At 40.6% G+C, this 17,749-nt stretch overlaps 1 protein-coding gene across 7 annotated transcripts in view; it reads left to right on the forward strand.

The window, feature by feature from the left end:
- The window catches only part of med15 (mediator complex subunit 15), a 28,297-nt gene that overhangs the window by 6,994 nt on the left and 3,554 nt on the right, over nt 1–17,749 (forward strand). For 3 of the 7 annotated variants that reach the window (XM_067571448.1, XM_067571450.1, XM_067571453.1), the window contains 9 exons: nt 5,755–6,099; nt 8,415–8,579; nt 13,220–13,363; nt 13,763–13,881; nt 13,977–14,104; nt 14,575–14,709; nt 14,804–14,867; nt 16,620–16,686; nt 17,374–17,531. In XM_067571448.1, the coding sequence (XP_067427549.1) occupies nt 5,755–6,099; nt 8,415–8,579; nt 13,220–13,363; nt 13,763–13,881; nt 13,977–14,104; nt 14,575–14,709; nt 14,804–14,867; nt 16,620–16,686; nt 17,374–17,531 (1,325 nt within the window). The remainder of the gene's footprint in view (nt 1–5,754; nt 6,100–8,414; nt 8,580–13,219; nt 13,364–13,762; nt 13,882–13,976; nt 14,105–14,574; nt 14,710–14,803; nt 14,868–16,619; nt 16,687–17,373; nt 17,532–17,749) is intronic. The other 4 variants (XM_067571451.1, XM_067571449.1, XM_067571454.1 and 1 more) reach the window with 4 other exon arrangements.

Raw genomic sequence — 17,749 nt, forward strand, 5'->3', positions numbered from 1 at the left:
AAATGTACAAGAAAAATATTATTAAAAAACTTGAATATTAAATATATTTTTTTACCTGTTTTTTTTTTTTTTGCTTTGAGAATAAAGATATTTAACAGATATTCCTGAGCTACTTGGTGCATTTCCTCCACCATCTCTCCGAGAGAGAGTCAAAAATGATATTCAGATGGAAATGTAGACGTACTACACCTTTAAACAAGTTCAAAACGACTTCCAAACATCAGTCCTCTGTAGTGGACACCAGGCATGAAAGGGCTTGATGCCTGGTGTCATGGCGGCAGATGTTTAGGTCTCTGGTTTAAAGCGATAAAGTTGTTGATTAAATATATTTAAATGCATTTATCTAGATAACATCCAGGAAACTTATTTTGACATGCGGCGCTCAGCGGAAGCGTCTCCACACAGGAAACTGAAATATTCAACTTTTATATTTTAGTTTCTTGACTTTAAGTCGTATTAAAATCAGGTCGTATTCTTCTCTCTGAACTCTTTGGGTTCAGTAAATATATATATATATATAAATATATATATATATAAAATAATGAAAAGGGAGAATTGAGGCAGTTCTTGTTTCTGTGTTCTGTTGGTAAAATACATGGAAATAATGTATTTCCATGTGTGAATGATTGTAAGGATGTTGCTGCTATGTCTGGAAATCAATATATTGTATTAAGTACTAAGCAAAAAATATTATGTTTTATGCAGGCATACGTGTGTTTAGAATTATGTTTTTAACATATATGGTGCAATATAAACCCACATATTCTACATATGTGATATCCCACACAAGTGATTTTATGTATTATGAAAAAAATGGCTTTATATTAACCGGATCAAGTGAAAGTTAAAGAAAAAATTGTATTTGTCTGTGTGGTTCATTCTATAATGTTGTGCCTGTCAGTGGTGAAAACAAGCACTTTAGTGGACTGACTGGAGACATTGATGGAGTGCTAATGCTCCAAAGGTTTACATTACTCTCACTCAGTACTGGACCAGTTTCAAAACTTTCCCCCATTAGTCACTTAGACACAAAATGATGAGAAAAAACAGGGTCCAGGTTGAAAAATACTGAAGTTTCCCTTTAAGGTCAATTCATGCTTTCTGCATCGGCGTTGGCCGCGAGGGTCCGCGTGAGATAAACTTCGTCATCTGCCTGCGTGCAGCCCAAAATTTGTGACCGCACAGACTGTACGACAACAGGCACCGACTGTGCCAGAAAAAACAACATGGATGCTTGTTTTGAAGAACGGTTGTGCGAGGAGATGTGCTGTTACCCACGTTAATTCAGTTCATCTTTAAAGGAATACAAAGACATTTCAAACGGGGTTAAACTCCTGGCGAGAAATCGCTCGAACCCTTGGGAGAGATGATAATGCCTGCAGGTAAAAGTCGAGGCAGATTTGTCAAGGCCAAGAGAAAGCTGAAAGGAAGGAGCGGCGATGCAGGCGGCAGGCAGTGCCGACATACCTCCCATTATTTCAATGCTGGATTGACTCTCTGGCTTCATAAAACATCGTGCCACGGAATCGAACTTCCCGGCGGAGGTAATGTGAACTATTAAATCATTAAACGTATGACAGACGAGTGGCCACAGTCAATGCAAGCTAGCCTCTACTTAGCAACGTAGCTACAGGCTATTGTGTTGAGTGTGGCTGGCGAGTGTGCACGCATGACTAGTATGGCATGAAATAATCCTGCATTTTTGAGTTGCTACTGCATTTGTATTATAAGTGTTATTAATGCTGACTAATTGTTCTTCATATAATTAAGATATGTTACTATGATGTGTTTCAGTGTGAAGGATCTAGTGAACCTGTGGTGTTGCAGTCCAAGAGCATCGCTGCTGGTTCCCCTGCTGAACAAGTCCCTGTCTGTTCAGAAGGGAACGTTGCTCCGCCCGGTCCATCGGAACCATCGCTGCCCTCAGCATCCCCAGAAACGGCACCGTCCTCTTCCTCGTCAGCACCCTGTGTGTCTACCGCGCCTTCATCCCCACCACCAACCTCACCTGTGACTCCTACCAACTCAAAAAAGAGGAAGGAGCATCCGACACCTCTGCAGGAGGCTACGTTGGACAGGACGAAGAGACCGAACAGAGACGGAGAGGATGAAGATGAAGACGAAGAGGCACCATTTGGTCAGATGGTAGCAGGGATGCTGATGAAGCTTCCACCACAAAAAAGGATGGAGGCCAAATCTGAAATCCAGCAGATACTTGACCGCATTCAGAAAGAGTTCTGTCAGGATGAAGCAGACCAGTAGATTTGTGGTCTGATGTCTTTAGTCTCTGAAAGGGACATTTATATTTTATACTTTTGTACTTTTTATAAATATATTCTCACCAATATTTTATACATGTTTATATATAAATTTCTATATCTGTGTAGTGATTGAGAATTTACTATATAAAAGCTTTATTGTATTATAGGTTAAACTCTTATTTTATATATCTATACTGAATGTTTACACAGTATTCTTTATATATTTTATATCTATCTGTATAGACACATTTATAGACCTCCATATCTGTGGCTTGTTTCTTTTTTTTATTACAAAGGTTGTCACCCAATAAATACATTTCAAGAATCTGACAAGTCTTTCGAGAGTTTGTTTAACAGTAACTTTTAAAAGTATTTCATTTTTCAAAGATGACTCGAGGTTTTAAGCTTTCAACTTTATATTATGCACGTCACAAAGTATCACAGCATGTTACAGAAATCAAAATCGACAACTTGTACACAGTACAGTTCTTTAGTTCGGTAGACCTCTTCTGCCATGGTACACATCTGACAGGTACCTGAAAACGTTTGGAGGTTTTGCTGAGTGCAGCCTGTGTTGCTCTTGTTGTAGACAGCTGCCTTGGATCCAGAAGGTTGCTGTTTCCCTCCACGTTGCCTCCACTCCCCTGGCTGATGATGGGGTTGTAGTGTCCATGTAGGTGGCTGGGATGTATCTTGTGGTTACTGAATTTGCTGTGTCAGTACATGTTAGGAAGTTGCATAGAGCAACACAAGCCTTCATACTTTGCGTCCAACAACTGCGGTAGTTGTAGGTCTGTTGCCATAGACAGTAAAAAAAAAAAAAAGTAGCGGTGACGTCACCCATTGGTTTGTGGACTCCTGTTTTGAAGCCTCAAGTTTGCATTTTGACCGTCACCAGTTTGGATTTTTGGAGCCCAAAAGGACCATATTTGGATGAGAGCGTGGAGCTGACCCTAATGCTAGCTGCTAGCTTGTTTAGCATGGTGCACCACCGTTCCACTACCGGGGAACTGCAGAAGAGAAGAGTCTAGCTAGCGCCTTAGGGCCCTGTTGTGGTGGTGGTATCAGGCGCCTTTCGTTGGAGTGTAGTGAGCGGGAGGGAGCGCAGACCTGAATGAGGGAGTTCAGGTAGGCAGGAACTGTTTTAGTTGCTGTTTTGTAAGCAAGTGTCAAGTTTTTGAATTTGATGCGGGCAGCAACTGTGAGCCAGTGGAGGGATATGAACAGCGAGATGACGTGCTGTTTTGGGCTGGTTGAAGACCAGACGTACCACCGTGTTCTGGATCATCTGCAGAGGTTTGAACATACATGCGAGGAGGCCTGCCAGTAAGGAGTTGCTGTAGTCAATGCTTGACATTATGAGATCCTGCACCAGGAGTTGTGCTGCATGCTCGGACGGGTAGGGTCTGATCTTCCCGATGTTGTACAGGACAAATCAACATGACCGAGCAATCGAGGCCACGTGAACCTTAAAGGTTAGTTGGTCATCGTTCATGTTCCGGGCAGACTTTGTAGGTATGAGTTGGGTTGATTCAAGCTGGATGCTGATGTTTTGTTGTATAAAGGGACTGACAGGGATGACAAGGAGCTCAGTCTTAGAGAGGTTAAGCTGAAGGTGGCGTTCTTTTCACCATGCCGATATGTTGGCAAGGCATGACAAGATCCGAGCTGAGACTGTGTGGTCTTTCAGCGAGAATGACAGGAAGAGCTGGGTGTCATCAGCATAGCAGTGGTATGAGGAACCAAATGTTACAATTAACTTTTATGAACTGAAAACAAACTGAAATAGTGACGGCTACGCCTATACTCTGTGAATCTAGGGTTACACCATGGTTACATTACCTTACCAACGTTGTCTCCATGGTTGCGACTTGTCAATCACAAGGTAGCCACGCCCTAAAGCATAGCCTGCTTTATCGTCTATTTTACTCTGAATGGGACCATAATTTATAAAACCATGCCGTGTTGAAGAAGACTTAAAACTAGCGATTGAGACCATAAACTCATTAGGAAAGTGTTTAATGCGGTAATAAATCAAGTGAGAAGTAGGGTCATTTTCTCATAGACTTCCATACAATCCAAACTCTTTTAGGAACCAGTGGAGTCGCCCCCTGCTGGCCATTAGAGAGAATGCAGGTTTAAGGCACTTCCACATTGGCTTCACTTTTAAGACCTGGAGCTACCTGCTTGGAAGTAACAGTATAACAAATATCGCATATGATAGTAAAGATGACAGTAAACACAAAAACGATAAGCTAATGAAAGTTACATATATTAATGCAGTACTATACTATGATGTGCAAACACGTGATTTATTGCGGTGATCAAGTAATTATGATGAAGAATAATTACCTGGATATGGAAACATCAGATTTTGATCCAACTGGGAAAGCCGCATCTCCCACCGAGGCGTGTGGATTGATGACATCTGTGCCTGGCAGGGTGGTTGGTGGTGGTTCCGTTGATGAGCTTCAAATGGAAACCTCTCTCCTTGAATATGACATCATGATTTCCCAATGGAGTGGGTCTGTTTGTAGTTGAAGTAGTTGCTGCTGGACTTCGGAGGTGCTTTGATTTGCACATGCAATGGTGCCCAAACACAGTGAAAAGTTCCAAATCATCCAGAAATGTTGTGCAATGTCTTCCCACTGTGCTTGGGATGGGAAGGCAACAAACTGGCTGCAGGCTACTCCATAGAGCTTGGCTCACCTCAGGAATAATCTTTGACACGGTGCTACGGCCCAATCTGTAACTAGCTGTTGTACTTTGCTGTGAAGATTCTGTAGCTAAAAAGGGCAAAGTCACAGCCGGCCTTTCAGCTACATCCACAGGAGCCCTGTCTGTTTTTCTGTGCTCAACATGAGTGGAAATGCTGAAGTACTGGTGATGCTTCTCATCTCTCTGTACTGTGTTACCCGTCCCTGGTCCTATTCTCGTTAAGCGCTTGCACACTACATTTTCTTGTTTGGCTTTTTCTTGTTCAGCCAAAAACAACAAACACAGGAGCTCTTCTTGCTATCATGAGCTCACCATCGTCTTTCCTAATGTGCACGCGTAGAAGGTGTCTACATAGCAGACCGATGCAGACCAAAGACCTGCCTTTCTGTTAATAAGCTGCCCCAAAGTGTCTAGTATGAATTAGACAGGTGTGCAATTCTTACACCATTCTTGTACCTTTAAACATACAAGTTTACAAAACCAAGATTACAGGCACAAACATTAGTATACACATTTACAAAAAACAGGTACAAATTTAAATGTACAAATTTACAAAACCAAGTTTACAGGTATAAACTTAAATTTACAAATTACAGGTACAAATGTAAACATAGAAGTTCACAAAACTGTTACAGGTACAAAATCAAAACCTGTGTTGAAGGACTGTTTTATGAACTAAATAGTGTTCCATATTTGTTTTAGTTCCCTTTCTCTTAAAATGAAGACGTCCCCAAACACGTTTTATTCCCTCACTGTTTGCTTCCTGTGCTTGCAGATGCACCAGTCGAGGATTCAGCAGCAACAGCAGATGGTGCAGCTTCAGCTCCAGCAGCAGCATGCTCAGGCTCAAGCTCAGGCCCAGGCTCAAGCTCAAGCTCAGGCTCAGGCTCAGGCTCAGGCTCAGGCTCAGTCCATTCAGCACATGGTTCAGCAGCAGCAGCAGCAGCAGCAGGCCCAGGCTCAGGCTCAGCCGGGTCAGATGCCTCAACATACCCAGCAGCAGCAGCAGCAGCAGGCCGGCATGGTGCCTCAGTCTCTGGCTGCTCAGCACGTTCCCATCAACTCGCTGAGTCAGCAGCAGCAACAGCAGCAGCACCAGATGAAGATCCAGGCCTTCCAGGTGAGACTGCGGACTCACTGCTGATGTGTTCACTGTTTGCATATCTGCAGCACGTTCACAACCTTTTGTAAGAATCTTGTTCATATCACCTGCAGCTGTACAGGTTGTTCTGTTCCCAGAGATCGACAGTTAAAGCACCTGAAAACTTCTCGATAACTTTTAATTGTCAAAACTAAATGTGCAACAGTAAAATTTACACTTCAGAGAAAAACTCAACCAAGGTGTAAGTTGGACAAACAAAATGGCCTCTAAAGAAAAGCAGAAAAACTGCAAAACCTCTGTTTAAATTAACGTCCTGTTTAAACTGTAGTACAAGCAGTTACTGATATTACACTATTAAAGGCTGCAAATGAGTCCATGAGCTTCAGTCCTTGTTTCACTTTCCCCTGTCCTTCATCTGAGAAACAACTTAAATGTACAAATTCTCAAAATGTACATTACAGGTGCAAACTTAAATGTACAAGTTTACAAAACAAAGATTACAGGTACAAATTTAAGTATATAAATGTAAAAAACAAAGATTACAGGTACAAATTTAAGTATATAAATGTAAAAAACTAAGATTACAGGTACAAATTTATGTATATAATTTTACAAAACTAAGATTACAGGTGCAAACTTAAGTATATAAATGTAAAAAACTATGATTACAGGTGCAAACTTAAGTATATAAATGTAAAAAACCAAGATTACAGGTACAAATTTAAGTATATAAATGTAAAAAACTAAGATTACAGGTACAAACATAAGTATATAAATGTAAAAAACTAAGATGACAGGTACAATCTTAAGTATATAAATGTAAAAACTAAGATTACAGGTACAAATTTATGTATATAATTTTACAAAACTAAGATTACAGGTGCAAACTTAAGTATATAAATGTAAAAAACTAAGATTACAGGTACAAACATAAGTATATAAATGTAAAAAACTAAGATTACAGGTACAAACATAAGTATATAAATGTAAAAAACTAAGATTACAGGTACAAATTTAAGTATATAGATGTAAAAACTAAGATTACAGGTACAAATTTATGTATATAATTTTACAAAAATAAGATTACAGGTGCAAACTTAAGTATATAAATGTAAAAAAACAAGATTACAGGTACAAATTTAAGTATATAAATGTAAAAACTAAGATTACAGGTACAAATTTATGTATATAATTTTACAAAACTAAGATTACAGGTATAAACTTAAGTATATAAATGTAAAAACTAAGATTACAGGTATAAACTTAAGTATATAAATGTAAAAACTAAGATTACAGGTATAAACTTAAGTATATAAATGTAAAAAACTAAGATTAGAGGTACAAACATAAGTATATAAATGTAAAAAACTAAGATTACAGGTACAAATTTAAATATATAAATGTAAAAAACTAACATTAGAGGTACAAACATAAGTATATAAATGTAAAAACTAAGATTACAGGTATAAACTTAAGTATATAAATGTAAAAAACTAAGATTAGAGGTACAAACATAAGTATATAAATGTAAAAACTAAGATTACAGGTACAAACATAAGTATATAAATGTAAAAACTAAGATTACAGGTATAAACTTAAGTATATAAATGTAAAAAACTAAGATTAGAGGTACAAACATAAGTATATAAATGTAAAAACTAAGATTAGAGGTACAAACATAAGTATATAAATGTAAAAACTAAGATTACAGGTACAAACATAAGTATATAAATGTAAAAACTAAGATTACAGGTATAAACTTAAGTATATAAATGTAAAAACTAAGATTAGAGGTACAAACATAAGTATATAAATGTAAAAACTAAGATTACAGGTACAAACATAAGTATATAAATGTAAAAACTAAGATTACAGGTACAAACATAAGTATATAAATGTAAAAAATAAGATTACAGGTACAAACAAGTGTATAAATGTAAAAAACTAAGATTAGAGGTACAAACTTAAGTATATAAATGTAAAAAGGTACAGGTGCAAACTTGAAAAACCTGCATTTAAATTAAACTGTACTTCTTCAAACTGTACTACAGCAGTTCGTGGTTTTACACTTTTAAAGATTAAATGAGTCCGTGAGCTTCAGTCGTGGTTTCCCTCTGAAGTTCGCTGTCTTTCATCTCAGAAACATCTAATTCAGCTGCACACGGTTGGAAAAAGTTCAGAGTCTCTTTTCACTGAATCTGTTTATCCAGACTATCTGCCGTTGTGTCCAGTTTACCCTAGAAACCTTTTCTACACAGATGCAGGGTTCAGTAGTCTTGCTTACCCATCCCTCTGCTTGCATGCTTTGCATTGTGTGCGTGTGTGTATGTAAGCAGGCCCGGGCCATGCAGCAGCAGCAGCAGCAGCAGCAGGTCCAGCAGGCGCAGCAAGCAGCGCAGCAAGCCCAGCAGGCCGCAGCACAGGCACAGCTCAACGCTGCCGCTGCAGCTGCCGCCGGCGTGCCAGGACAGGTGAGACTGCAGTCGCCGCAAGCTCAGGTGCTTTAACACGTCTGAATAACACCACACGCTGCTGCAAACAACACTGAGCAGATTTTCACTGGGACTGCTGGTCCTTCACTTTACAAATCTGTCACTTTTATCTTTGGGGAAATGTTTTAAAATCTTTATACCTGAAACACACAAATGTGACTAATTAACTGAAAGCAGTGAAGTAACAAAAAAGTTGCTTTTTATTGAGAGAATTAATCAAGAAATGTAAACAGTTTTACATCTTTCTCTTACAAGAACTCTTCTCTCTCTTTTCCCTTCGTGAAAATACAAATAACCAAAGAGAGACAAACAACGACGACATCAGCAAGACACAGTGACAGTTATAAATATAATAGAGTTAACACAATAAAAATAAAATTTTTCTGTTTAGGAAGATTATTTTACCACAAAAAATAATCACCATAGCGCCACATAAAACCCAAAACCTGCAGACTTCAGATAATCTTCACTGAGAATATTTAGTATCTGTTCAGTCATCTGTCCAGTTCTACTAACTAAATAACCTTTAATTTGATCATTTAGAGTTCAGACATTTTAGGAATTATTTGTATCTCTGTCTGTCTGTCTGTCGTCTAATAATATTTTTATTGAAATCAATATAATATATTGATAATGAATAATTTAACAATTTAAATATGTGATTTAAAGGTTGAATTCCACTCGAGTTCAGCTGTGTTTTAACTCTGCATCATGATTGGATTTAGCTGCTGCCTCGTTTAGTTTTGTGGAATAACTGAGATGTCGACAGCTGGTGAAAAATCAATCTGTACATTTTAGTTTATTTTAAGCTAATGCTAGCTGTCGCTATCAGCAGTTAGCTTCCACTTGATGTAGATCTGTAGTTTTATCTGTGCAGTAGATTTCACTTTTTTTTGTTTGATTCTCTGGAGATTTTGTTTATTAAAAAGCAAATTTAATCCCATAAAACAAAAACAAAAGCAATTACTCCCAACAAAACAGTTAAAATAACAGCAGATATAAATTGTAATGTACAGAAAGTCTAAACTCCTTCAGCTTAACCTCTCTAAAACCGAGCTCCTTGTCATCCCAGCCAGTCCTTCCATACAACAAAACATCAGCATCCAGCTGGAATCAACCCAACTCATGCCCACAAAGTCTGCCCGAAATGACCAGCTAACCTTTAAGGCTCATGTGGCGTCGACTGCTCGATCATGTCGATTCGCCCTGTACAACATCAGGAAGATCAGATCCTTCCTGTCTGAGCTTGCAGCACGACTCCTGGTTCAGGCTCTCGTTATATCACACATCGACTACTGCAACTCCTTACTGGCCTCCCTGAATGTAAACTTAAACCTCTGCAGATGATCCAGAACACGACGGCGCGTCTGGTCTTCAACCAGCCCAAAACAGCACATGTCACCCCGCTGTTGATATCCCTCCACTGGTTCCCAGTTGCTCCCGCCTACCTGAACTCCCTCCTTCAGGTCTACACTCCCTCCCCCCACTACGCTCTGCCAACGAAAGGCGCCTGGTACCACAACAGGACCCTGAGTCACCAGCTGGACTCTTCTCCTCTGTAGTTCCCCGGTGGTGGAACGAGTTACCAAACTCTGTTCAATCTGCAGAGTCTCTCTCGATCTTTAAGAAAAGACTAAAGACCAGCTCTTTCAGGAACACCTCTGCACTTGATGAACTGTAGGGTGAAAAAAAACCCCCAAAAAACAAAACAAAACAAAAAACATACTTCTATGCACTCTAATCGTTGCCTTGTTGCACTGCCTGTTGGCATCTACGTCCTATCAGGCCCAAACTTAAGCTTTACTCTTACTGGTGTTGTTGTCCCCTGACTGGATCCCTGCTTGTGTTGTATCAGTCTCATATGTACGTCGCTTTAGATAAAAGCGTCTGCTAAATGAAATGTAATGTAAACAGGAGTTTAGTGCCATTTCTGCTGTTTGGTTTTTATCATAGACTTTATGAAAACATGGACGTCGTTACCGTGACGTCACCCGTTGGTTTCTGAAGAGCGGTTTTGAAGCTCAAAGTGAGCCGCTCCGGCCGTCGCCATCTTGGCAGTGCGTGACGCTGCCTAACTCCCAGCCAATCAAAAATGGGCAAAGAGGCGGGCCGAACGGCTGAAACAAGCCACCTAGCGGCTGGCGGACCTGTCACTCAAAGCAGCCATGTCCTTCATTATGCAGAACTTTACGACTTAATAAAATTTAAACGGGTGAGTTATAAAAACATTCACCCTCCGTACAGTTGTCATGAAAGAGGAAATTAGCTACAGAGACCCAAACCGTTGTTTGTACCAGGCTGTAAACATGTTTATTTCTGTTGTTGGGCATTTTAACATGGGGGTCTATGGGGATTGACTCGCTTTTAGAGACTCAAGTGGTCGTTCAAGGAACTGCAGTTTTTGGCTTCGTTTTACAGCCCCGGAGGTTGATGCTCGGTTTTTAGTTGTTTTGTAGTTACTGACATCCAGAAGTGTTGTAGCTGCACACAGATGCTGCACCAGTGAGACGAGTCTTTGCATCCTGGAGCTCAATAGATGTAGTTTACTTCTTAAATAGATTATAGACTCTGGTCACATGACACTCGCATGATATACGTGCAAAAACCTATTATATCAACATATTATATATACAGTCACAGGTGCATATACATATAATACATAGAAATATAGAAAGAGCACACTAGAAATACATCAGGCCAGTAGCCGTCATACTCTAGATTCAAATAGAGACGCCACTTTATCCAAATATGGGAAATAAGGAATAAATTCATACCTGCAGAGAACATGACAACAATAAACAATCAATCACAGGAAGAGTCTCATATTAAAGTCCTCATTCAGACGTCTTGCTGTGAGAGTATCCAGTGAATAAAGTCGCTGTCGCCTTGTTTAACGGAGAGTTTAATAGCGTCGATATATCTGAGAGAGGATGAGGATGAGGATGAGTCCTGCTGGGCTTCATTAAGAAGGACGGCAGCTGGTCTCGTTACATCCTGCTAACGAATAGCTCGTCTGTGCTCGGTGATCCTAGTTCTGAGGATTGTTTTTCCAATATAAGCGAGACCACAGGGACCTTTCAGCGTCTACATGTTACATGTTTCCTGTTGCGAGATATCACGTCCTTCACATTAAAGCTCAGATCATCTGAGAAACACTTGAGTCAGTGAACGTTACAGGACATCATGCAGCTCGCTCAACCACAGTTCACCCAGTGCTGATATTCCATCTCCAACCCCTGAAAACATCCCCATCGCTGTCGTCATGGTAACCTTTTCTTTCTCTCTCTCTCAGGCTGACACAGAAACACTAATGCATGCTTTTATAACCTCCAGGCCTGAATATCGCAGCGCTCTCGTTTTCACAGCCTGAAACACTGAAGACGAGCAGACACAGAGCTCAGAAACCAACTGTTGTAAAGTCAACCAATCACAGCTGGTCTCTGGACTGATCTGTTTTTAGCCTGGCTGTGACTTCAGGTGTCTCGTCATTTATTGTTTTATTTATCTATTGTTGCTTCATTCTTTTATTTGTTGTTTTGCTCTTTTGTGCCTTTGCTCTGTTTGCTTTTGTTTTTGTCACATTGTCTTTCAGTCACGTGCAGCACATCAGCCTACAGCCACCGTATGAAATGTGCTCAATAAAGATCGATTGTTTGATTGACTAATTAATAACCTGACTGCAGCGCAGTGGTGGAAAATAATGAAGTTCATTTACTTAAGTACTCAATTTACTCAAGTGTACTTAAGTACAGTTTTGAGGTACTTGTACTTTACTTGAGTATTAAATATTAGTAAATATTGTACTTTCTACTCCACTACATTTATTTGACAGCTTTAGTTACTTTTCAGATGAAGATTTGACACAATGGATAATATAACAAGCTTTTAAAATACAACACATTGTTAAAGATGAAACCAGTGGTTTCCAACCTTTTTGTCTTTTGACGTCTTACAAAAAGCAGTGTGTAGTCGGGGTCACATTTCACATGTCTATGAGTTGTTAACAGCTCCACCAAATAGTGATTTTTCCCTCTAAACTTCTCACATGCTTTCATTTCAATAAATGTTCAAATGATCCAATATTTCAGCAAAAATCAAAGATTAGAGAAAAAGTCCAAAAACTGAAAACAGATTTGTGTATCAGAACTTTGTTTTTTCTTCTTTCCTCTCCCATTAATCATCTCACCACCCCTCAGATTTATCTGCTGACCCTTTGGAGGGGCCCGACCCCTAGGTTGGGAACCACTGGACTAAACTAGCTAACTGTATATAAAGTAGTGTAAACTAGCTCCACCTCCAGCAGCTACAACAGTAACATGCTGCTCTAACACTGATGCTTCACTATTAATAATCTAATGATGTCATATATAATAATATATCAGTCAGAGGGACCAAACCACTACTTTTACTGCAATACTTTAACTACATCAAGCTCATAATACTTATGTACTTTTACTGCAATACTTTAACTACATCAAGCTCATAATACTTATGTACTTTTACTGCAATACTTTAACTACATCAAGCTCATAATACTTATGTACTTTTACTGCAGTAAATGATCTGAATACTTCTTCCACCACTGCTGCAGTGCTTCCTCTCTGCTCATCTGTCCTGTTGTCTCTGCTGTGTCTCCTCCTCTGAAGTTGGTCCGTCCTGGGATTCAGATTCAGGCCCGGCTGCCCCGAGCTGCCCTGAACCCGTCCATCCCTCCTCCAAACGCTGCTGCAGCTGCCGCCGCCGCGGCTGCAGCGGCTGCTGCGGTGGGAGGACAGAACATGACACAGCAGGTATTCCTCCCCCAAAGCCTGACCTCTGACCTCTGACCTCTGACCTCTCCCCCCCCCAGAGTGTGTACTGTCAGCTCACCTCCCTGCTGGAGAACAGGAGGAATGATTACAGCGAGGAGAAGCTCTTTCACTGTTCATATGGTCACCTGACTGCTGGTTTAACACACTGGGAACACTGGGAACTCGTCCTTTAAAGCCAAAACATTCATATATCTGGTTATTTATCATTACTGATAAATACAGAAGGAACATTTTCTATCATTTTCTATCTATCATTATGAAACATTTAATCAGTAAAATATCAGCAGATATAAACTGAAAAAGTCTAAACAGTTGTAGCTTCTCTTCCTCTGATTGGTTCACTCTCCTTCTCCTCTGTCCAATCACCTTCCTCCACAGGTACAGCAGCATACGATGATGTCATCGCCCTCTCCGGTGCAGGTTCAGACGCCGCAGTCGATGCCTCCCCCTCCGCAGCCGTCCCCGCAGCCCCCGACCTCACAGCCCAACTCAGCCAGGTACGCCAGGCGTTCAAGCGGGTACCGCCCTCCCGATCATGTGACGCCGGTATGTTTTAAAAAAACGTCTCCTACCTACTTCCTGTCTGCTGCAGCTCCGGTCCCACTCCGTCTCCGGGGGGATTCCAGCCCAGCCCGTCCCCTCAGCCCTCACAGAGTCCCGCCAACGCCAGAACCCCCCAGAACTACGGCGTCCCGTCCCCCGGCCCCCTCAACACTCCAGGTTTGACTTACTGACAGTGAAGTAAAGAGAAGAAGAGTCCAGAATCCTTCTGGGAGTCAAATATGAACACAGACGTTAAACACGTTGATATATTCAGTGTGACGACGCCGTCGACACATTTAAACTCTCTGATGAAGAGTTACAACCTAAAAGCTTAAAACACGACTGAAACATCTTCAATAGAAACATAAAAACAGTAGAAATAGAAACTGTGATCATAATGAAGCTTCCAGACAATCTGAAACTCAATAAAGTTTATTCAAAGATGACGACGGCGTCCTCGACAACAAGAACAGCAAATAAGAAGAAAAACATTAAGCCAGGAGTCGAGTTTCACAAATGATCAAAGTTCAGGCTCGTAGTTTTGACTTTGACCGTTTCTGACCAATCACAGAACAGAAAGCTTTGTGTTGAAGTCAGGTGACTTTAAGTGAGGAGCGTCGCTGTAACCGTCCTCACCTGTCCTGCAGGTAACCCCAGCTCGGTGATGAGTCCGGCGGGCGCCACGTCTCTGGAGGACCAGCAGTACATGGAGAAGCTCAAACAGCTGTCCAAGTACATCGAGCCTCTGCGCAGGATGATCAACAAGATCGACAAGAACGAAGGTCGGTGCCGCTCGCTCAACGCCGTCCGCTGAACGTTTAAACTTCATGAAATAAAAAACAGCTTTTTTTTAACTTGTTGTGTTTCTGTCAACAGACAGAAAGAAGGATCTGAGTAAGATGAAGAGTCTGCTGAACATCCTGACCGACCCGAACACCCGGTAACACGCCTGCTCTCATATATAGATATCATTATATATGGAGCCATTTCCCTGTCGTTATTACATCAGAGCAGAATTCATGTTCAAATTTTGTATTTTTCTCCCTCAAACTCCTGCCCTCACACTCTAACAGCCTCTGATCTGCTGTGTTTCTGCTCAAACTGTGTGTTTGAACTCTGATATAATGTTGTTTGCAGAGATTTGCTGCTCCAGCTTCAGCTCTTCTCCTCACACTCAGGCTGCTTCTGCACTCGTAGAACTTCTGCTCTCAGATTTCTGCTCTTGGATTTTTTGTGCAACAACCGTCAAAATCCCTCAACCAATAGAAGACCAGGTTTAGTGTTGACCAATGAAATGATCCCTGCCTCCTTGCGAGCTTGTTCGCTTTACTTCTTAGAGCATCCCGTACGGGCGGGTACTCTTTAACCGGGTTCATCCACTCACATCTCCGCTCGACCCTGCGGCTGAAACCAGCACCGTCTGATTTGGTCTGAATCAGCAGTAGCAGGTGCTAACAAGCTAAGCTAACTGTGTTTCCCGGTGGAGGAGCTGCTAACCAGCCTGAGGAAACTACAACTGTGGGTCCGTGTAACGCGACCATCTCGCCTTCTCGCACGGGCGTAACCATAGAAACATTTATGATGAAGGTGACATCGTTTTCTCCTCCAGCACACCAACAGGCGGGCGCTGTGCCACGCGGCTACTATAATACTGAATGCAGCTACTGTAGTACAAATCACAGGTCCTGGTGTATAAATGAACCGTCCTTTTATTCCAAAAGTCATAAATAAAGCGAGACATTTAATAAAGCCCTGAGGGCGGAGTGGATGAACCCAGTTAAAGAGTACCCGCCCGTACGGGACGCTCTAAGAAGTAAAGCGAACAAGCTCGCAGGGAGGAAGGGATCATTTCATTGGTCAACACTAAACCTGGTCTTCTATTGGTTGGGGGATTTTGACGGTTGTTGCACAAAAAATCCAAGAGCAGAAATCTGAGAGCAGAAGTTCCACGAGAGTGCAGAAGCAGCCTGAGTGCAAATCTGTGCAAACAACATGATATCAGAGTGAAAACACACAGTTTGAGCAGAAACACAGCAGATCAGAGGCTGTTAGAGAGCGAGGGCAGGAGTTTGAGGGAGAAATTACAAAATTTGAACATGAAATCAATAAATTCTGCTCTCAAATTGATAAACGCTCTTGAATAAAGATAAAGATAGGGAAATAGCTCCATAATTATATAGTTATATAAAAGTCTTCATCCTCTAACTGTTTTCTTCTCCAGTCGTTGATTGTTTGACTCATAAAATCTCAAATAATGATGAAAAATGTGGATCAATGTTTCCCATCAAATGTCAGAAACCAGAAAATATTCACATTTATTTACTTTTTTTTTTTTTAATTATTGACTCAAACGATGAATTGATTATTATAATAGTCGGAGGTTAATTGCTCTGATCTTTCCTCGTTAAATAATGAAACATTTCATCAGTGGTTTAATAATCAGGAGACGACTGATCTGTCACCATGACAACAAACTGAATATCAACAATATAACAACAAAATCTGAAGAGAAATGATAAGTTTATGTTTGATATTTTATAGACAAAGTAACGTTCAGATTGATTGATGATGAAAACAGTCGTTAGTTGAAGCTTCGATGACGTCACGTTTAAACGGTGTTGTCATGGAGACGTTTATCATGTGAAGTGATGTTAAACGTCAGTAACAGGATGATGATGTCATTGACCTGCAGGTGTCCTCTGAAGACGCTGCAGAAGTGTGAAATCGCTCTGGAGAAGCTGAAGAACGACATGGCGGTGGTGAGCATCTTCATCCCCGACCTGCACCTCATAATAACACTGATAGTATAGTATATTATATGTTATTTTATTATATTATATTTTATTTTATTTTATTTTATTTTATTTTATTTTATTATATTTTATTATATTATATTATATTATATTATATTATATTATATTATATTATATTTTATTTTATTTTATTATATTTTATTATATTAGATTAGATTATATTAGATTATTATTATATTTGAGCAAAAAACTAGCAAGGTAATCCCAAATAGTGTTGTTGCCGACCTCTGACCTTAATGAATGAGTTATTGTTTAATTATTTAATTGATCATCCATCGTTTATCTGCTGCTGATCCTCCTGATTAATGAGTCATTATTGATATTATTGGCAATGATCGTTATACTGACGGCCTTCATCATCATCATCATCATCACTGATGGTTTTATTGATCTTTCATTCTTTGACCATGAAACAGGTTTTAAATGATTCAAAATAAAATGTCTCTGCGTTGATTTAAAGCGTGTGTGTGTGTGTGTGTGTGTGTGCGTGTCTGCGTGCGTGCGTGCATGCATGCGTGTGTGTGTGCGTGTGTGTGTGTGTGTGTGTGTGTGTGTGTGCGTGTGCGTGTGCGTGTGCGTGTGTGTGTGTGCGTGTGTGCGTGTGCGTGCGTGTGTGTGTGCGCGTGTTTCCAGCCGACTCCTCCTCCTCCTCCGGTGGCGACGAAGCAGCAGTATCTGTGTCAGCCGCTGCTGGACGCCGTCATGGCGAACATCCGCTCGCCCGTCTTCAACCACTCCCTCTACCGCACCTTCGCCCCCGCCATGACAGCCATCCACGGACCGCCCATCATGTAGGTCACACCTCCGTCGTCACCTGTCAAATCACATCCAGGATCATGATCAACATGATCAGGTTACTGATCGTCTGATCGTTAACTGATCTGAGCTGCAGGTTCATCATCTTCATCACATGACTCACAAGTTACTGAAGCAAAATGTACAAAATGCTTCACATGATGCTTTAAAAACATTAAAACAGCAGAAGAAAACATTTAAAGAAGCGAGTTTT

The sequence above is a fragment of the Thunnus thynnus genome, chromosome 17 (assembly GCF_963924715.1).
Source record: "Thunnus thynnus chromosome 17, fThuThy2.1, whole genome shotgun sequence".
In the NCBI taxonomy this organism is placed as follows: Eukaryota; Metazoa; Chordata; class Actinopteri; order Scombriformes; family Scombridae; genus Thunnus; species Thunnus thynnus.